The sequence below is a fragment of the Maylandia zebra genome, linkage group LG7 (assembly GCF_041146795.1).
Source record: "Maylandia zebra isolate NMK-2024a linkage group LG7, Mzebra_GT3a, whole genome shotgun sequence".
In the NCBI taxonomy this organism is placed as follows: Eukaryota; Metazoa; Chordata; class Actinopteri; order Cichliformes; family Cichlidae; genus Maylandia; species Maylandia zebra.
The window spans coordinates 40,975,530-40,998,033 of record NC_135173.1 but is presented as its reverse complement, the minus strand read 5'-3'; the positions used below and the strand labels follow the sequence as shown (position 1 = coordinate 40,998,033).

Here is a 22,504-nt window from a genome sequence, read left to right as displayed (position 1 = left end):
CCCCGGATCCCCAGAAAAAGATTCGGGCTCTGGAGCGCGGAAGCCGAGGCGGGGGACGAAGCAGACGGCTGAGTGACTTGTGCGGGGACCGCGGGTTCGGGGGCGGGACGCGGCACGGGCGTGAGGTTAGCTTGTAGGGCTTCCAGGGCAGCAAAGATCTTAGCCTGTCCCTCACCAAGGTCTTTCTGCGAAGCCAGGAGATATTGAATGGATTGCTCGTGGTGACCTAGGATGGCGCCTTGTTTCTGAATGGCGGTCCGCTCTGCGTCTGCTGAGTCCATATTGTGGCCAGATCTTACTGTTACGGCCGAGAGGGCCAGGCAGTGGGTGTGGACTCAAATGCAGACACAGAGGGAGGCAAAACGGGCGTGAGCACAGAGTTTATTTACAGAGCTGAGCGAAGTTACAAAACAGAAAACTAAGAATGCTATAACCTATGCATGCTATGAACTGTGAAAGCTATGAGCGGAAAACTGTGAGGCAAGACTGTGAACGAGAAACTCTGAGGGCTGGATTCCACAGAGGGATCCGGGGGAATGGAGAAAGGGGGCAGCGGCTTGGAGGGAGGTGTGAAGTCAGCGTTGCAGATTTGGAGTGTCAATCGAGGAGGGAGTGTCCAGGGGGTTCCGGGTGAGGAGTGTCCAAAGCAGATCCAGAATAGGCTTGGAGTGGGGAGCTGAGCAGGGAGGCAGGCAGATGGGTCCTATGGCAAAAAAGGAAAGAAAACACGGTGAGGAGAAAAAACAGTAATCCAGAGTTCTCGCAAGGGCTTGGCGGCCTAGCACTAACATGTGTTAGCAGAAGATCTGGCAGGGGTCTGTCGTGAACGCTGGTCTTATATGCAGGTGACTTGATTGGAACCAGGTGTGGAAGCTGATTGGAGTCTCCGTCTGAAGGTGGAGCCCAGCAGAGTGGAAACACCCCGTATTCACCCGGACCATGACAAAAGCAAGAGAGAAGGGAGCTAAAACAGCTTGTTTCACATAGTGAATCACACTAATCACAACACTAAGCTCTTAAAGCAGGAAATGAGCATAATTCTGCCCCTTTTCCAGATGATCATGAGAGGCACAGAATATTTTTATCTGTTATTTAAAACTGGTCCCCAACCCCCGGGCCTCAGACCGGTACCGGTCCGTGAGTCGTTTGGTACCGGGCCGCGAGAGTTGAGGCTCAGGTGTGAAATGTATGGTTTTCAGGGTTTTTATCGGTTTTCAGCGTTATTTTGTTATCGTTTTTATCGTTTACTCGGTTTTCCTGGGTCTTTTCATGGTAAATGGTAAATGGCCTGTATTTATATAGCGCTTTACTAGTCCCTAAGGACCCCAAAGCGCTTTACATATCCAGTCATCCACCCATTCACGCACACATTCATACACTGGTGATGGCAAGCTACATTGTAGCCACAGCCACCCTGGGGCGCACTGACAGTGTGTTATGAATAAATCTTCTTTTTTTCGGTACCGGTACTAGTTTTATTTTGTTGTATTTATCCGCGACACCTTAAAGGCCAGTCCGTGAAAATATTGTCGGGCATAAACCGGTCCGTGGCGCAAAAAAGGTTGGAGACCGCTGATTTAAAAGACATCATTAATCGTTAAATTAATGACAGTGTAAATATGAGCTGTGTTTATGAGCTGAATAGGAAAGAACGGGATTTGTTTGTTCCCTTATGATAATACTGAAATATGATAAAATTTTATACTCAAAATGCATCATCCTTACTAATATGCACACACACGCACTAGCAGGAGCTTAGTTACCATGGTTTCCATCATCCACAGACAACGGTTCCTCTCTCTCACTCTCTCCTTCTCTCATATTCTCTCCCCATCCCCCCGCCAGGCTCTTCTCCACGGACAACAGGCTGCCAAGGACAAGAGGGGCTGCTGCTCCCATCATGCTTTGCAGTAGGAAGCAGGAAGAAGCCAGATATTGTCAGCAAGCAGCAAAGTGGACAACAGTACAGAGGAAAACAGACTGATAGTGAACGAGGAGGCAGGACTCAGGGAGTTATGGCCAGTGTTGCCTTCAGGACACATTCAAGCTCTTTCGCTCTGGGTAAGTCCTGCCTCACATTGCTTGTGTTTAACCAAGACTGTGTCCGAAAAGCATGATGAAGCATGTAGATGGTGGAGCAGGCTTGCAGACATATGCATGCTGCCGGTGGATTTAAAGGGGCAGTGCAGTAATCCTTTCAGATGGAAAAAGATAAGGGTCTTTACTGAAAGAGACAAACAAATGCTACAAGACTGAAGAAACTGTCACTTCAAAGACGAGTGCAATATCAACAGCGCAATAGTGACTGAGTGAAGATAAAGAAGCAAATTACCACATCTCACTGACAAATATGCCATTCAGTCTAGCATATAATGCATTGAGGGACACACCCACACACTTGCACACACAGAGAGACACAGTGTCCTTTACTGTGAATTTCAGCCCTATTTATTATCCCTTGCAGACTTATTTAGATAACAGCAACAAGCAGATAACAAACAATCTGTGCCAAAATTTGCATGTTTGTCCCTCAGGAACAATTAATCTGAAAAAAAAAAAAAAAGCTACAGAATCTTAAAAAGTTTGACATATTCCAATTATGTTATCATTGCACTGTTTCACTGGAGAATTTCAACACCTGATTACATTTCTTTGGTCATACTCTTGAAGGTTTTGACTATAACTACATCAAGTTTAGAGTTTTAAAAACTTCTTCAGAGCTCCTTTGTTGTTAAAACAACATATAAATACTATGATTTAGCCACCCCTCATTCACACCCCTGAGGCAGGGAGGACGTAATCGGTCATGTTTGTTTGTCTGTATGTTTGTTTGTTAGCAGTCTAGTGTGCTCAGTTTTTAAGATATGTTCAAACTTTGTCAGTAACAGCTCAAGCTGATTTAATTTTGGTGAAACCAATCAAGGTCACACCAAATGTGAAAATCAGTAAAAACATTATATTACCCACAGTGTTTTTATTTATTGTCTTCAAATTTAATGACAATATACTAGGCCGTGGGAGACATGAATACCCTGACGGGCTAAGCATTTGACCTTGAACTTCATTGTTAGTGAACAAGGTCAAAGTTCACCTAGACAAAAAAAATCGAGTAATCTATCACAAATATGGAGCGAGCATGTACAGCATGGAGAGAGCAACTCGGCTCCAATCACAGAGGTAAAGATAATAAAATACAACAATATGGTATGTAATGTTTCAAAGTCATGGGTCAGACAGCAACATGTTGTAATAAAAACAGACTAACGGCAGCATGTTGTAATAAAAACATCATAAACATCACTGTTTTAGTATAACTCTTGCCCTTCTGGGAGGGGCAGTGTGCACTCAGAGTGCTCTTGTGTCATTTTGTTTAGCTAAAGTGGGAAATAAGTACAAGGATTTTTCTAAAGGGCAAAATTACACGGAAATACGGTACATTATCCAAAAACAGAGTTTGTACATTGCTAACAAACTTGAAAGTCAGTATTTGGTTTGACCATCTTTATTCTTTAAACACAGCCTGAACCCTCTTTGGCAAGCTTTCTTGTAATTTCTTGAAGTCGTCTTCAGGAAAAGTTCTCCAGACTTCTTGAACAAACATTATAGCTTTTTAATTAATATTGACTGTCTTTTGTTCTGTTCTCTGTCAGCATGATCCCAAACTGCCTCAGTAATGTTCAGGTCCAGGCTGTGGGGAGGGAAGGATGATCTGATATCCTCGTGTTGGTGTTGTTCCCAGACCATCATGAAAATGTTGTTCCAGGTTCACCATTGCAAGTGACCAATCACATTGTTGTGACGTTATTCCTTTGCGTGCCAAGCCATTTGTGCATTTATGAAATTCCAATGTTGCAAGGATAATATCAATTCTGCTTACTGTTTATTAAAGGGTTAGGGTGTGGGTTAGGGTCAGGGTCAGTTGATCGGCGGACAGAGGCGGTTTCACGCAGCTTAAGTACAGTTTTTTGTTTTACGCCGGTTTTTCCCGAAGTCGCAAAAGTATGACGTCACAGGTGCCTTTTTGGTTTTGCTTTTACAGCTTTCGCGAAGCAGGTAACGCCTTGTCACAACTAACTTCTAGTTAGACTTGTATTTCTAACTGATCCACCTCATGTTGTGTAGCTTTCTTGATTTTATTCTTATTGGGCTACATGTTTATTTATTACATAGATTATACAGTACTCAAAATTCACCTTTTTATATAATTGAGTGTCTAATTATCTGGGCTGAAACCAATAAGAAAGTTACAGACTATATTTATATGAAGACTGGTTATACTTGCTCTATTTGATGTATTTTAACCATATATAGTACTTATTACAGAAGTAACACCTGCATACGTGTGAAGAAATTGCTTTGATTTTGCCACCCCATCTGATTTCCATGCCACCCTAAGAAAGTTTCTCTAGATCCGCCCCGGTGTCCAGTCTTTTTTCTTGTTTCTTAAGGTCATGAATTTCAGATACTGTTCATCTGCTACAGATAGTTTTAGGCCTGCCACTTTCTTTGACATTATTTGGAGATTGAACAAAAAGAAAAGTGACCAAATTGAGAATGTTTGTAACAAAGTTCCTAAAGATATAATTTAAAATTGGTTCTTTTTATGTGTAGAAACAACACTGGTTAGACTCAGGTGTGTTTTTTAAGTTTGAATGATTCAAATGTCAGTGATAAGTAGCTTAACAAACAAATCGGTTTCCTCTGAAAATTATCAGTGCAAAGATTGGATTGAAAGTCAGTGAAAAAGCAGCCAATGTTTAAAGAAGAACTCTGAAGGACCTTCAGAAAGCCTGCTCACAACCATTTTTAAAAATCACAAGAAAGTCTGGCTCCTTGGAAGCAAAATATAAAGAAATGAAGGGTTGCTCAAGAAGAGTTTTTTTTGCACAGCACTGTAATTGTCGTAACACATGTTTTATGTTGATTGTTAGCATTAGGTCCTGTACAGCTACATTTGGACATTTAACATTTATTGGATGCCAATTTATTCCTGTGGAATTCTGTGGATTTCATGTACTCAATGCATGAAGGCTCTGTTACCCTTGGCTTAACTCTCTCATAATTAATTCATTATTATTAGTAGTATTAGTATTTTATTTAACAGGATAACACAGATTCAAATAACCAATCCATGAACGCCACCAGGTATTTTGGAATCATCAGATAACCTGACGGTCATGTCTTTGAACAGCTTTAAACCTAGAGTCTTCTTACTATGAGATGACAGACTGATGATTTGTTTTATTGGTTTACTTATGTAACTATCATAAGTACACTATCAGTTTCATAAGGTTACTTAGTGTTTTCTTTATTCTACTCCATGGTAAAGTGCTTTTACCAATTGCTTTTCCCCCCATTATCGTTTTTCTCATTAATGATATCCTCGGGTTTGTTCAGTCCACATTTAGATAGAAATTCTTCATTCAAAATGGGCTTAATAGTTTTGGCCCCTCGTGCCCTGCCAAGCATTTATCTTCATATTAGAAACCCTCAGTCACAGGTGCAACAGAAACAGCAAAACATCCCTGGAGGCTGTTTGGATGTTGAATTTAGCTATGTGACAAAGTGTGGCTATTAAATGGTTTTATTAGCAGTATGTCATGTTCAGCTTTCTGTTTTGTCTACCCAATTGTATTGAGGTTTACAGTCCTACATTGATGTAATAAAATAGTTTGCAGAGTCTGAAATGTAGCTTTTGTTTGGGTTTTTTTTGGCAATTTCTGTGATCTCACCTTGGGGTAGATTTGCTGGGACATCCACACCTGGGAAGACTGGCAACTATTTTGAATATTTTTCACCTGTCAGTTTAGATAAATTTAGACACACCCGAATGTCTGTGTAAGCATGGGCCATTAATTGCCAATATTCCCCTTTTCATACTCCCAAGACACATACAGCAACTGAACGCTGGTACTGTCAAACTCACGATCTGTTAATCATTTGATCGATTAATCAAGGTCCTACGAAAACGTTATTTTTCCCAATATTCTATAAAATGTTTTTCTACTCTGTGAACTCAAATCACTTTTTACTACATTTAAGGTTCAACCATTCATACAGAACTTCTGTGCCATCAAACACCTGTCATATTCAGACTCTGTATCTTGTCCATGGAAACTTTAAAATGCAAAGCGAACCACTAATTTGATCAGAAGACCAGCTGAGACCAAGAAAAAGCGACAGGTACAAGCATCAATGACAATTGATACTGTGATTATCTGATTAGGTCAGAAACATCATTTAGAGCAGGACCGGGCTGGCTTGCAAATGCATGGCAGCATTAAGACAGCTTAAATATTGGACCTAAATTAGATTCACCAAGTGGATGTGTGAAAAGGCATCAGGACAGCTGTTAGCTGATGTGCAATAACGCTGAGATCAGTTGGTGTCCCAGGATTGTGATTGAGTTTATTTAATAAATGCTTAATGCCACACTTGCAGACTCTGTACAATGCAATTCACCAATGTTTCATAAACATCTCACATGCAAAGGCTTATTGGAATGAGCTGCTAATATAAAACAGATTAAGCTGAAATATAACAACTGCTCATCCACACGACCTCACACTTCACAGTGCACTGCCTTGGAATATAGTGATGAGGTATGAAGTGGAACAGCTGCATAGCTGTTAAGAAATGCTGGTTTAACCTGTTAAAGTGTAATAAGCTCAGTGCAAAGATACCAGGACTGTTTTCCTGATCGTTTTAGAAAGATTTTAACCAGAGTAACCGAGTAATTTCATTTGAGCCTGGAGCAACTCTCACAGTCCCCCATCAGGCGAGATCGCCTTTAAAAAGCTACTGATTCAATCAGTAACACAGCTACTGAGTCAGTATAGGTTCCTCAGCTTGTAAAGGGCTGGTGTGTCACAGTTTCTCTGCAATATTCAGTCAATGCACTAAAACTGAAAGTTTTCAGTGTTCGTGCGCACTGCTGCGAAATGTTATGTTGGCACATTTTGACTGCTGAATTTGTTTTTCCACCTCCCAGGTGCCTTTTTGGTTTTGCTTTTACAGCTTTCGCGAAGCAGGTAACGCCTTGTAAAACAGTATGTATATGTTTATTTTCATCAAGATCTCTGACAAATGTAGGCAAAGTGTTGCCTTCCCTTCTCTAGTGACAGGGATTCACAATCTCTGTGGAAGATTTACATGCTAATGAAGCAATTTGACACCTGCAGTTGCCTATGACTTGAAAAAAACACATGTAAATTGGTTAGTAAGATACTAATGCCTTTTTATCCGGAAGCACAAATACCATATTTATTGTAAATCCTAATTAAATGTGCTTTGATGAAAAAAAAAAACTACCATGTCAGATTTTTCTTTATATTACACAATACTGAATTATTTTTAAATGATTATATGTGTGTCTATTAAGAACTTTAATCAATTACCGAACCTTGTACCTTATAAAATAGCTGATATAACCTCAGATTAGATTAAGGTGCTAATTCATTAATACGCTATTGGTGCAATGTTACTCATTCTGTGTGTGCTTTGTGTTTTTTAATCCAGTCATATAGGAACAAATCATTGTTTAAATCATTATGCAAAGACCACTTAACTCACAGGTGACATGAGTTTATTTTAAGGAAAGCTGTTTCCCAGCAGCAATTCTCTGCTTGTCACACCTTAGGTTCTGTTTGCCTTGTAATCCACTCTGTCTACAAGATATATTTAAATACTATGGATATGTTGACACAGAGTCTAGGTCCATTTTAACATTGCAAACACAATCACGGCCCGAGCCATCCAACAGAGTGGATAAACACTGTGATCCAGTAAAAAATTGACTCAATTTAACCTCTTGCCAACAAACACACTTGCATATAAATACAAGACCCACCCACTCCCAGCTATCAACCCAGTAGGGAGGGAACAAAGCGCTGCTCTTATCTCACCATATACATTCAGCTCTCACATCGACTGGTCTGACTGCTTGCATGACATCTGAGATTTGAGGACAGGAAGAGAAAAATACACTCAGAGTTGACTTAAATATGACACAGTGAAGACGGCTATTTGTAGTTGTGCCAGTGACTCTACAGGTGAGTGCATTATTAAATTTCACTGACTGGAACTTTTCTATGAATTTGGATTTGGACGTAGAGGAAATTCTGGCTTTGAAAGCTGAGTTTGTTTTTCACTGGGAAGCACAGTTCAAAGTTGTTCTTTATAGTGAGAGTAGTTAGTCTGCAGGGAACAGATGTCTGTGTTATTTCAGGAGTTTTTGTAATTATTTATTCCCCATTTGCAAAGGTTTTGAACACCACAGAGAAAGGTGTTTTATTTAGTTCCACCCATTTCAGATTAGAGATGTTTCAGCGGTATTAATGATAAATTACACCTACTGCGCTAAGCTGGCATGGAGCGGTTGTGTGACAATTTAGCTTACTCAGTGTTTTTCTCTCTAGATCAGCGGTCCCCAACCTTTTTTGCGCCACGGACCAGTTTATGCCCGACATTATTTTCACGGACCGGCCTTTAAGGTGTCGCGGATAAATACAACAAAATAAAACTAGTACCGGTACCGAAGAAAAGAAGATTTATTCATAACACACGTGAAAAGACCCAGGAAAACCGAGTTAACGATAAAAACGATAACAAAATAACGCTGAAAACTGATAAAAACCCTGAAAACCATACATTTCACACCTGAGCCTCAACACTCGCGGCCCGGTACCAAACGACTCACGGACCGGTACCGGTCCGAGGCCCGGGGGTTGGGGACCGCTGCTCTAGATGTTATCCTCGCTGTCATTTTTGACATCACATCTGTGTGAAACAATTCTGGAGCCTGACTTAAACGAGTGTAATGACTTGCAAAAATGCCGGTTCTCTGACTTGAGGTTAGCTTCAACACAAGTTGCCTGCAGAAGGACTGTTGGCTTTGGAAGACCTCAGATTTAGTGCTCATTATGTGGAATGCCACATTTTCTATCTGTGTACTTTAGGTCACTGCAATACTATGAAAGTTTCTGCGTATGCACATAATATGCAGACCTGGCATAATTTAGTCACTTTTTGTGGTATACACAAATTTATATTTTGAGATTAAATGACAGCTGGGATGGACTCCAAGGTGAATTCTAAGCAGCTGAGAAGTGCTTTCATCACATGATTAAAGGCAGAAAACTTTGATTAGAAACGGCTGACTGTCACACCTTCAATCAGTTGGTTTCGGTGCTTTTCGGGGCTGACACTGAACTAAATGAACTAAATTTGTTTGGGTCCTCAGTGTGAGTTCTATTCCTCAAAGCAGTTAATCTTTACAGATTGTATCTGCTGGCGGGGGTGAGCTACCAAGCAAACAGCAAGCCAGCTCTTGATTTCTTTTTATGTGTTTTTCGTCAATGAGAACGGTCACAATTTATCTCCTGTCACTTCTATCAGTTAGAAACTTCAGGTGAGATTTATGATACCCACATGAACATAGACTTGTTTGTTGCTTCAAAGGAGCCGATTCTGTGCTGCCTGAACAGTTTTTGCTCGCTAAACAAAACTACCCAGAGACAGCAAGTTTAATAAAAAGCAACATAAAAGTTAAATATGAGCAAAACTAATCAGAAACAAAAACAGCAAATATATAAAAGATAAACAATTCCTATCAAGCCATTGACTACATAACAGCCAGCGCTGCCACAGGAAGTCTACAGTAAATCACAGCACATGTCAGCGTTCTGATGGCACAGACAGATTATATGTCACTTGGTTTTTTTTATGGTTTCTGAGACATGTTATCTTAGCTGCAGCGCTGCTGCTACTGTATTGTTGAACACCAGGAATGTGCTGACAAGTTAATATCTATATATAAATTATACTCGGTGCAACTGTAATGGCTTTTAAAAGCTAGTTGAACATTATGTGTTTACAAGCGACAAAGCTCTGATAATCTTCCCTAGATATTTAGAACAAAAAGGTTTTTTAAAAATTAGAGGTTTGGTTAATTTAACACTTCAGTAAATAGTATTGAGGCTTCATTCCAATAAATGTCAAGACCTATGCAGTCAAAATGCTGAGTAACTAATAAGCCTGTAAAACTGTGAAATCATAATGCTTTGCTTATAGGTCAGAGCTGATCCTGATCCTGATGATATTGAAGGAAGAAAAATCAAACATAGAGTGGCCTACTAATACACCTAGCTCAAAAAACCCTGTCCTCCACATAGTCCTCATTTATGAAATAGCTAGCCAGCGATAATGGACCGTCTGCTGCTTAAGAAGCAATGATTAAAAAGGGACAATACAGTTTAATTATGATTTATTGCAGCGGTCCCTCGAGTTATGTTCTAAAAATAACCCGCAATGAGTGAAATCTGCGAAGTAGCTAGTTTTATTTTTTACAATTACTATAGCTGTCTTAAGGCTGTAAAACCCCTCACTACACACTTTATACACTTTTCTCAGACAGGCATGAACATTTTCACACTTTCTCTCGTTTAAACACTCTCAAAGTTCAAACCTTGTAGAAAAATAAGTCCAGTATTATAGAATGAAACCAAAGGCATCTGCAGGTGACGACGTTTCGTCGACCTTTTTGTTTTTGTTGGGGAGAAAACTTACAAGCATACAGTACAGCACTTCAGAATCACACTGTTTAACCAGGTGAGCTATAGCAGCATCTGTATAGATAGTGGATAATTTTTTTTCATTCATCCCTGTCACCAAAAACAGTACCTAAAGCATTTTTTTTTTGTTTAATTTGACTTATTTTGAGTTAGTTATTGTATGTGGTGTAATAGTTAGCCCATCAACCACCTCATGACCTTCTGTGCTTTGGGACAAATATGTTGCTATGCTACATTTAGACACTTTTGACCCAGTTTCACTGCAACTTGAAAACCTATGACAAATTTTAGAGTTAGAATTCATGTACTAAAGCGTAGTATGTATAGTGTTTCATGCCTACTTTAAGCTAGGTGATAATAAAAAGAATCTAGCAAGCTCATACTGACAATTTCAATTTTATTTTCATCATGGCTAGTTTTAGCATGCTAAACAGCGCAAAACACAAGTTCTGCAGGCATTTGGACTGCATGTTTGTGCAGTTGTTAGCTCTATTGTCTCACAGCAAGACATTCCCTGGTTCTGTGCTGAGATTGCATATTTGTCCTTAAGGTTTCCTCTCACAGTCCAGAGAAATGTGAGCTAGCTTAATTGGTGATTCTAAATTGGCAGTAGATTTGAGGCAGAAAAGTGCTTGAAGTGTATCAAATATGGTTAAAATATTGCTAAAATGACCTGATGATGTAAGTGCTGTTGCAAATTTCATTCATATTTGATCAAACGTTTCACTGAACAAATGTGTCAAAACACATTTGGATTATTGTCTGGGAATCTCACATATTTGGAGGCTATAAAATATAAGGATAAGGATAAGTCATACATGATAGCTGTAAGATTAGGCTTTGTCCTTTGAATCCCTGAAACAATTTTCATGGTAATAGTTTTTAAGAAATTTCACTAAAAATACCAAATGTTAACTCAGTGTTGCACTAGGTCAAAATATGAAATTCACCACAGTCATTAGGCTTCATCTACTGGGAGCTGTAATGGTTTGCACATGAGTGAATTCACTAAACTATTGGAATGTTAGATATGACGAAGTAAACTCAAATGAATGCAAGCTTCCAACTAGACAAACCTTAGTTTTCTCATTCATTTTCTTAACCCCTTACTCAATTTAGAGTTGCATGTGGGGCTGGAGTCTTTTCTAGCTATTATTGGGGGGGAAAGGCACTACTGGATAGGTCTATCCAACATATGGGCTTTCCTTTCCATTTATATTTCTCTTTTCCAAAACCAGCACCAGGGATCATTTTATAACGACTGCAGTCATGTTTTGTTCTGTGTTTATAAGGCCATTGTCAGTAATTTCCCATCGCTTTGGTCTTCAGTAACCTTGCCCCCACTCAACCCCAGCATAGCCACAATTAAAGAGTGTAGGGGTATAAGATAAGCTATGTTTCACTTGTGCCTTACATCATATCACAATTTAACCTTGTCCATATTGTATTTAAATCGTGTGTGTGTGTGTGTGTGTGTGTGTGTGTGTGTGTGTGTGTGTGTGTGTGTGTGTGTGTGTGTGGTATGTTTGCTTCTAGACAGTGAGGAAGTTTAACTTAATGGCACATCTTGTCATGGATTTTCAATGGAGCTAATTAACCCTTGCCCTGTTGTTAGTTTATTTACAAAGAAAGATAGTGTTAAGTTAATTCATAACCCCGAGTGAACGTTCTCACACAGAGCTCTGAATCAGCAGTTTAAAGGACGTGGAAGAATGCACAAAGAAAAAACATCAGCAAAATTACACTATGTCATCACAAAAACGTGGGACCGTTACAGAGAACAGCATTTGCATGTCATGAGAACTGTGACTTAAGGAATCCTTAAAAGATGGAGTCCAAGCTGAACTTTTGGATGAAAATGGTTTAAATGGACCATTCTGACAGCCGTCAACAAATTTGTTAGATCTCAAAGTTACAAACAATGCACTCAAGTAGGAATCACTGGATATAAAACTGTATTTGTCCCTCTCTTTCGCAGGAGCAAAGCTGACCACTTCATCGTCAACGCTTCCCTTTTCCTTACACTGTGCTCCCTCTTCTTCCTCTCTGAGACCATGGAGGAAGCTGCCAACACCACAGAAACCCCACCGGCCATACCCATTCTCTTGGAGCGACAAGTTCGCCAGCGAAAGCCTGCAGTGTCAGTCCTTAAATCAAAGCTGAAGCAAGCTGTAACTTGCTCTGTGCCCAGAATCCGATCCACCCTGTCAGGGTTTTTCCCTGTGATGCGCTGGTTGCCTAAATACAACATTAAAGAGTATGTCTGGGGTGATGTGATGTCTGGGATGATTGTAGGTATCATCTTGGTACCACAGGCCATTGCTTACTGCCTGCTGGCAGGGGTGGAGCCCATATATGGCCTATACACCTCGTTTTATGCTAACATCATCTACTTCCTCATGGGGACATCCAGGCATGTGTCTGTAGGCATCTTCAGCCTCATGAGCCTCATGATTGGACAGGTAATAAATCAGAATCTGGTCAATCTCCCACGTGCATGTTAAGCATGCAGCTAAAGATTTTATGTTGTCATTTTCTTTTTTCTACAGGTGGTGGATAGGGAGGTGTTCAAGGCAGGTTTTGACCTCAGTGAGGACTCAGCAGTGTCTAATATTGATGTCCTTAATGATACACTGGGCATAAACCTCACAGTCACTAAAGTTCACACTGTGGAGTTAATGGGTATGCAGTGTGGGAAGGAGTGTTACGCCATCAGCATTGCTGTTGCTGTTACATTCCTGGCTGGAGTCTACCAGGTAAAGAGCACAATTGTTTTTCTGTGTATTCTGTTTTTCAAGCACCTTTGTTGGCAAGATGCACACACTGATACAGTGCTATGAACAAGTGTTGGCCCTCTTCCTGTTTTCTTATTTTTCTGCAGATTTGTTGCAGTTTCATGTTTCTGATCGTCAAACATATTTTATTATTATACAAAGATAACCCGAGTAAATACAAAAATGTAGTTTTACGAACGTTGATTTCACTTAATAAAGAGAAAAAAAGTTATTAAAATCTATCTGACTCTGTGCAAAATAGCAATTGGACCCTAAACTTAATAACTGGTTTTGCAGTCCTTTGCAGCAAGAACTGCAATCAACCATTTGCAATAACAGACAATGAGTCTTTCACATCACTGTGGAAGAATTTGGCCAACTCTTCTTTGCAAAATCATTTTAAATCAGCCACATTGGGGGTTTTGATCATGAATAACCGATTTAAACCTAGCTAAGCATCTCGATCTGATTTAAGTCTAGGCTACTCCAGAACTTAATTTTGTCATTTTCCATCAGAATTTTCTGGTAGAGAACAGAATTCATTCAGTTCCATCAATTACAGCAAGTCACCCAGATCCTTAAGCAGCAAAGCAGCCCGAGAGCATCACACTACCACCACCATATTTGTCTGTTCTTTATTAAATGCGGATGTAGTTTTATACCAGATATAATGGGATTCAAACCTTCCAAAAAGTCCCCAAAATCTTTGGAATGGTCAGGATGTTGTTTGATAATCAGAATCAGCTGACTGGCCTGTCGACCGCACGAGCAGCGACCTGGATAAGATGAACCTTTGCGCTCTTTTTGGTCACCAGTGGTTTTCACTGCCCATGGATGCCATTTTTACCCAGTCTCTTTCTTATTGTTGGATCATTTACACTGACATTAACTGAGGCAACTGAGACAGTTCTTTAGATGTTAGTCTGGGTTCTTCTGTGGCCTCCTGGGTGAGTCATCAGTGTGCTCTTGGAGTAATTTTGGTAGGCCGTTCACTCCTGGGAAGGTTCACCACTATCCCAAGCTTTCTCCATTTGTGGATAATGGGGTGTGTGGTTTGCTAGAGTACCAAACCCTTAGAAATGGCTTTATGACACTTCCTGATAGATATCAATGACTTTGATTCTCAGCTGTTTATTTAAATGTATTTAAATTGTGGCATGATACATTTCATTTTTAGCTCTTTCAGCCTACTTCAGTTTGTCAGACAGGTTCTATTGAAGGTATTTTTTTTATTCTGCATTTTTCTTAGTAATCAGGTCAGGGTTTAGCTAATGTAATTGAACTTTGTTTTTCAAAAAATGGGCTCAATCACAGTTAATTCATGATTTAACAAGGGAGTAATTACTTTTTCACACAATGTATGCAGCCTGACCAAGTGTTTCATCCGACTACAGTGATAATGCTTTAATTAAGGATGGTAAAATAATACAGCACAGTTAGACGATGTGTTTCTGTGGAAGGGTCATTATTATGATGATGATCTCACAGCTATTGCATTAGAATTTTTCCAGTTTTCTGGTATTTATTCTTTTCCTTTTTGGGCTTAAATTTCCACACGTCACACTGGACTTTGGTTTCTATATGCTTCTAACTTGAACCTTTTTCACAAATCGATCAAAACACCTGCAGCCACTTAACAGACCAGCATGTTTTTTTTTTTACTCTCTCTCTCCTCTACATCCTTGTCTCCTCGGCAGGTTTTGATGGCAGTGTTTCGACTGGGATTTGTCTCAGTTTACCTTTCGGCTCCCATGCTCGATGGCTTTGCCACCGGAGCGTCCTTCACCATCCTGACCGTGCAGGCTAAATACCTCCTGGGTTTAAAGATTCCACGTCACCAGGGCTATGGCACAGTAGTCGTTACCTGGTTCAACATCTTCTCCAACATTCACAAGACCAACCTGTGTGACCTCATCACTAGTGCCATCTGTATCTCAATATTAGGTCAGTCACATTTGGATACGTATATAATATCAATAGAATGTAACCTGGAAAAATAAAATTTTCTTTAACATGGATTTTTATTTCACAATACATTTTTATTTCAGTGGCAGCAAAGGAGATTCAGGAACGCTATAAGGATCGTCTGAAGATGCCTCTCCCCACTGAGCTTGTAGTAGTGGCCGGAGCTACACTAGCCAGTCATTTTGGAGAGCTGAACAGCCGTTATGGCTCTAGCGTTTCTGGTCACATCCCCACAGGGTTCATGCCTCCCCAGCTGCCCGGCTTTAGTCTGATGTCCCGTGTGGTGCTGGATGCCATTCCTTTGGCAGTCATTAGGTAAAGTGAAACCAGTTTAACAGCAGGTTGACTTTGCAGGAACATGTGCCTCTAATCTTAGTTATTACAGATACATATCAGTAGCCACATTATTGTCTGGGCGGGATGCACGACTTTGAGTTTTGACTGGGCTTTCCTTTCAAAACACACACACACCTAAGGTCATTTCCACCTCTATTGTTTGTATCTTTTTTAAAGGAAAGTGGTATGGGAAGTTAGATTCTTCAAACTGCTGAACTTTCTAAAAAGCCTTCTTGATCCGTTAAATAATGTTTGATAAGTTGCTAGAAAACATGCTGACCTCAGGTGAGATGAATTTGCAAAACCTAAATATTCACCAAAAATATTATTTTTGTCTTGTAGTTTTGCCTTCACGGTGTCTTTGTCTGAAATGTTTGCTAAGAAACATGGCTACACCGTTCGTCCCAACCAGGAGATGCTGGCTATCGGCTTCTGTAATATCATTCCCTCCTTCTTCCACTCATTCACCACCAGTGCAGCACTGGCAAAAACAATGGTGAAGGACTCCACAGGCTGCAAGACACAGGTACATTTCTTCTTTGACCTGAAGGAATAGTCTAAAATCTCTCACTTGAAGATCTTGGAAAAAAGTGTTCTCACTACATTTAGTTGTTATATTGCTGGTGAAAGCAAGTGACGTACTAAAAATGCCTTGGGGAATACCTTCTGAGTTGTAAGTCATCACTGGTGATAACCCTAACCCTAACCTAAATGGACTTTTTTGCAAAAAATGTGAATGTTTTTTGATGTATGTCCATTAGATTGATTATTTTCTTTTTTTGCTGATTGCCAAGACTTAGTCTGATTACCCAGGGTTAGGTTCATCACTGGTGACAGCTCAGACCTCCACGTTATTATCCTGCTCAAACTTTCCTGTGAGAGAAAACATTTTCTTGTAACCTTTTTCAAGTCTGTCCTGACGTCAAGTGTGCGGTGTTAGTATTTGTGTGGTAATTTGATTTCTTCATAACTATCAGCTCTGTCTGTCTTCTACCATCTCCACCAGGTGTCAAGTCTGATCAGTGCCCTGGTAGTCCTCCTTGTCCTCCTCTTCTTTGCACCTTTCTTCCAAGCTCTCCAGAAATGTGTGCTTGCTTGTATCATAATTGTTAGCCTTCGGGGGGCACTGAGAAAGTTCAGGGATGTACCGGCTAAGTGGCGTGCGAGCCGAAATGACGCCATCGTTTGGCTGGTTGCCATGTCAGCCACGGCTCTGATCAGTGTGGAGCTGGGCCTCCTTGTAGGAATAATCTTTTCCATGATCTGCTTCATCTTTAGGACTCAAAATCCAAAGGTAAGCAAATAAGGTCATTTTAAATGATGCTTATACTAATAATTGGAAAATGATTCAAGTAATTGTGAATAATCTCAACACTCTGGGGTTTGATGTCAGGTCTCCCTCCTGGGCCGGGTTGATGACACTGATTTTTACGAGGACTTGGAAGAGTATAAGAACCTTGTGGCACCATCTCGGGTTCAAATATTCCGCTTCCAGGCTCCTTTGTACTACGCCAATAAGGAGTCTTTTCTCAAGTCTCTCTACAAAGCTGTCGGAGTCGAACCCTTCTTTGAGCTGACCAAAAGGAAAAAGGCAGAGAAGAAGGCCAAAGATGCGTCTGCGAAGCAGGCCAAGGCGAACGGAGAGAAAAATAACGGAGATGTTGTAGTGAGACTGGTCCAAAGAGAATTGGAGTTTCACACAATAGTTTTAGACTGTTCTGCAATCCCTTTCATAGATTCAGCAGGCTTGGCTGCTTTTCTAGGGCTGGTCAAGGAATATAAAGGGATTGGCGTGAGTGTGCTCCTTGCCTGTTGTAACACTTCACTCATTGATACCCTGCAGAAGGGAAAATTCTTTGGTAAGAATGACGAAGACATGGGCAGCCTTCTGTTTCACACAGTTCACGCTGCTGTTGTCCATGCTAACAGGGCAGCTGCAGCCACAGAGAGCAGGTCAGAGGACTCTGAGGTGTAGGTGAGCCAGAGGAGAAAGAGAAAAGATGTGCCCGGTTCATTCCTCTGTTTGATTTCCCACTGGTATTGTGAAAAAATGTTTAGGCAGTATCAGTTTGGGCATTAGATAGCTCTATGATGCTTTTTATAACCCTTCTTTTTAGAAAACAGTGGAAAATATATTTTTAAGCTTTGTGCCTATTAAATTTGATCCAAAGCCTTCTGTTTCAAAGATATAAAAAAAATGGATTCAAGTTGGCAATGAGCAACGCAAGCCAGAGTAAAGGAACGATATGGTGAAGACACATATCCAGTGATAAACCAATGAGACAGAAATGGCTTAAAAAATATAACAAATTTTCTGCTTTTAAAAGTAAAAAAAATTGTAAAGGTTTGAAATCCAACTTTACTACATGCATTTTTAAAATCTTTTTCAAGTGTACGTCATTATATTTTTTCCAAGTAAGATGAAGAAAATGTGGTCCAAAAAGAGCTGCAGTAGGTGTTCTCAGTCAGTAGCAGTTTCGTTTTGTTCTGTCAAGTCTTCTCTTTGCAGGAAAAGGAAATGAGCTGGAGGAGTAGCGACACAAACAAACACGTAGCTTTTTAACTTTTCAGTGCTAATGACTGAATATAGACTTTTGCAATTAGTTTTCAGACAACAGTTTTACATAGTCTAGAGTTAAGTGAACCTGAATTTTTTTCAGGAGCTGTTAAAGCAGAGCAAGCACTGATGAACTCTGAATCTGTGCATGCTTGCCTGTAGTGTATAACTGGATGGATGTTTGCTTTTTTTCATTCCCAAGCTAGTTTCCACTCAGTTTCTGGCTAATACTCTGTGTGCAGTTTTAGTACAACACACATGTGCCACAATATGAAAGTATTATTTATTGCAATGAAAGATAAGTCAGTTCAGTTTACATACCTTGAACCTCTTGGCCAAAGTCCGTAATGGCTTTAACCCGGGGTTGTAGAATCCAGATTTAGAGATTTATCTAAGTGCCAGCTATTACCTTGGACGTTAAATCATTCATAAAAGGCTGGTTAAAGTTTTCCTGACACCAGGAAGGAAAGTTATACGTGACACACGAGGACTATGTGCTTTTCTCAGTGTGGTTAGGTGAGGGTTCATTACAACATGCTAGTACTGTTGGACCGTTCCAATGGCCCAAATGGGGAAAAACCATGGAAAGAAATAGTAACATATGATTAAGATGTATATGGGGACTTTGCTCAGGTGAAAATTAAAACAAAAACTGGTGCCTTGAATCGACGGCAACAGGTGATACCATAAACGTGGACTGATTCACTGCCATTGATTGTTAAATTCTCACTCTCGTATCTTTGCTAAACCACAATTTTCCTTGATCTCTTTAAATCTTTCAATTCAATTCAGTTCAATTCAATAAACGTTATTGGCCCCGAAGGAAATTGGGTAATTTCTTTAAAATTTAAAAATGAATAATAACTGAGACTATCTATGTCAATAAAAAATGATATGTTAGGCTGAAGTGTTGAAAAACTGTCACTGTAATATGATGTGGACATGAGACAACTGTAAATTTTGAAAATCATCATTTTCATACATTTATGTTGTCATCTACCATTTCTAAGATTTTTTTTTTACTGGAATCGTGATAGTGACTTTTGTTTTTAGCAGGAGTTTCTTTGATTCTCGTCTTAGAGACAGCGTTGACGTTCAACATCATCAAATGTTTTTTAATGTTTAACACTTAGATTAAACCGTGTCTTTAGAGAAACACCTGTGGGTGTGATTTATTATTACAATTACTAATATTATTGTTAATTAAAATTGGTTAACAAACAAAAGGATGTCATATAAAGAGAGACTACTTATCATTTTGATAGAAAAACATGTATTCAACCTACAATGGCCAGTACTTTATACTTCGTAACTGAGGAAGATCATTCTGAAGTTGTTTCACATTATAAAGATGCAGCTTTTTGCAGATTGGTGTTTGTGAGCTCTGCCTCTCTAACATGATTCGGTTTAAACCCAATCATATTACTGACCTGTTACAAAACACCCTTAATTGCAAAATATTCCTCCAGGTTTTTTTTTTCCTTTTTAATACTTTAGCACTTACTTTTCAACCCTTTTGTTGCCCCTGTCTTTTTTGAGATGTGTTGCTGCCATCAGATTCAAAATGAGGTAATATTTTTTCATGAAATAGTAAAATGTCCCAGTTTAAACACTTGATATGTTTTCTATGTTCTACTGTGAATAAAGTATAGGATTTTGAGAATTTAAAAATCACTGTGTTTTGCTTTTATTTACATTTTACCACATGACACTTTTTTTGGAAAATCAGGTTGTAGTCACAGTAAATTTAGACCTTCATGCATTTACGTGTACAATTCAGACTCTTGTTTCATCTACTCTGTTTTTATCTGGATAGTTAGATACATAAGTATCCCATCTCCTTACTCTGCAAGTAGTAAAGAGACAGATACAAAATTCAATAGATAAAAAAAATAGAATAAATAAAGATGAAAACTGGAAAAAATAGCTGCAAAAAAGCAAAAATAACACCAGAGAGAGAGGGAAGAGACCCCACCATGGTGTGTGCATACAGGTATGTGTGAGCAGTAAGTAACTTTCTAGGACATATTTATGCGTATTGTTTCTGTCAGTTAACTCAGATTAGCAAACTGAGTCGGGATTGCTATAGGCAACCGGCCTCCAACGTTTGATAAATTGTTTTGAAGTCTCGTTGAGTATGTTATTTGTTCCATCTGATATATGCTTCAGGTCTGAGCCACTTAACTGTGGTACACTTGATTGCTTCAGTTAGAAATATTCCAAGATATTATTTAACTCTTGCATCACTGCCCTCTGGTAGCTCACCCGTCATCTATCTTGTGATACAGCCGTATTAATGTTAGTTTCCCATGTGAAGCATATTGCTTAAATTCATACTCAAAAACATCATATTGAGATGACTTTAGTTTGCTTCCCAGTTTGCAGTTTATTAAAAACTCTTTCCTGTTTATTAGATTTAAGTCTTTAGTTGAAGATGCCAGTAGGAGTCTATGTAGGCTCTGTGATAGGGAATGTGAATTCTTCTTTTAGCTATTCAAACCACTTAAAAAGCTTGTTGTAGGTAAGCTAGTACATACTCTGGCAATCTTTTGATTTTCTTTGCATCAGTCCATCTCAAACTGGAAATTGTATTTATTTATTTATTTTAATTGGGACAGATTGCTGTGAAATTTTAGCTTCATTTTTTTAAAAGGCCCATTCACCCACTTTCAGGCCTTTTTTCTCCTTTGAAATTTGAGACAATATTTGAACATAAATACTTGTGAAGTCAAAAGCCTGAAAATTTCACTGGACTATTCAGAATATATAATTTGGGACCGGGTACATAAACAATGAATTGGGGAATTAAACTACGGGAGAAAAAAAACCAAAACATTTAAAGCATTCCTGTTCATTGAGCATAACAAAGAAAACAAAATAGTTGTGTTTCACAATAATGCAAAATAAAATGGAGAAAATGTTTTTAATATGACATTCTTAGTCACATACATGCAGAAAATATGCAATAGAAATAGTCGGGTATAGCTAATATGTATCACACTAGTTATTCTAATCTAAATAGAACAACATTGTGGAGTTTCCATGTAATTTCAGGTGGTAGTAATTACAGGTAGTAATTACAATGGAGAAAATAAGTATATAAAATATAAAAGTATATATTTGAAAAGCATTTGATGCATGAAGATAACATTTCACAGCAATCATTATATATGTTTAAAAGCTGAACTAAAAAATGTTTAGGTGAATTGGAGATGGTTAGCAAATTTCCCACTTGTGGGACTAATAAAGATAAGATAAGATACGATAACTCTTTATTGTCATTGCACAGTCATACATAGTACAATGAGCACTACATATAACACAACACGACACGATATGACACATCACAATGCAACACAAACAACACAACACAGTATATTAACACTAAAGTGTATGTGTATTGCACACTGTTATTATTGCACATTAATTATTATTGCACCTTGTTATAAATATAAATATTATTATTGTTATCGTTTTAAACATTGTTACCTCCCCCTAAAAAAGTCCAGGGAGGTATCCAGTCAGGTCAGCTATTTACATTGATCAGGGCTATTGCCCTGTTGTAAAAGCTGTCCTTGAGTCTATTTGTTCGGGACCTCAGCAGCCTGAACCTCCTGCCAGACGGCAGCAGCTTAAACACCTGGTGTCCTGGGTGTGTGCAGTCCCGTAGGATGCTGCGTGCCCTCTTGAGACAGCGAGTGCTGCACAGGTCCTTCAGGGAGGGAAGAGGATGTCATCTCCCCCTGAGGTGAGCCCCACCACCAAAGGTTTATCTTAACTGTCACACAGAAAGATGATTCGAGATGGAATGACTGTTTTGAGAGGGCACAATATCTTTTATAAATGCAATATTTCTTAGTGCAGAAATTTGGATTTTTTTCCTCTAGATTTTTAGGGTACTGTCAGTTCCTTCACCAGCACTCCCCTCGGGGGGGGGGGGGGGGGGGGGGGGGGGGGGGGGGGGACGCCTGAGAAAGGCGGAGCCTGTAGGGGCTCAGAGAGCTTTTTTAATAGTAAACCAATAGGTTTTGACACCAGGAGGTTTTGAGGCAGGCTAATGTTCCTCAGAGGTCTCAGAAAATACAGTGTTTGTTGTATATGTTGTATGTTGTTTTAATAAGACACTGTGTGTTGTGTGTCTATTTTAGGTATTTTTTAGATGTGTGTGCAAAACAACTTGAAACTAGAGACTCTTTCCAGCTCCTCTACATTCATGTTCAGCTGCGGGTTGGCTCTCTGACTTCTCCTAGCTATCAGCTATTTGGTCTTTTTTGGTATGTATTATGAGAATAGACACTGAA

General features: G+C 39.4%; 1 protein-coding gene across 2 annotated transcripts; it reads left to right on the top strand.

Annotated features, from left to right (window-relative positions):
• Positions 1 to 1,916: 1,916 nt before the first annotated feature.
• On the top strand, positions 1,917 to 19,874 carry slc26a1 (solute carrier family 26 member 1). Of its 2 annotated transcripts, none has more exons than XM_004538337.6 (8): positions 1,917 to 2,061; positions 12,550 to 13,033; positions 13,121 to 13,327; positions 15,043 to 15,289; positions 15,394 to 15,625; positions 15,989 to 16,172; positions 16,653 to 16,940; positions 17,040 to 19,874. In XM_004538337.6, the coding sequence occupies exons 2-8, from the start codon at positions 12,626 to 12,628 to the stop codon at positions 17,619 to 17,621; spliced, it is 2,148 nt and encodes a 715-aa protein (XP_004538394.1). In that variant the 5' UTR covers positions 1,917 to 2,061; positions 12,550 to 12,625; the 3' UTR covers positions 17,622 to 19,874. The 2 variants fall into 2 exon arrangements, with proteins under 2 accessions (XP_004538394.1, XP_004538393.1); XM_004538336.4 differs by lacking the exon at positions 1,917 to 2,061 and adding an exon at positions 7,881 to 8,051.
• The last annotated feature ends 2,630 nt before the right edge of the window (positions 19,875 to 22,504 follow it).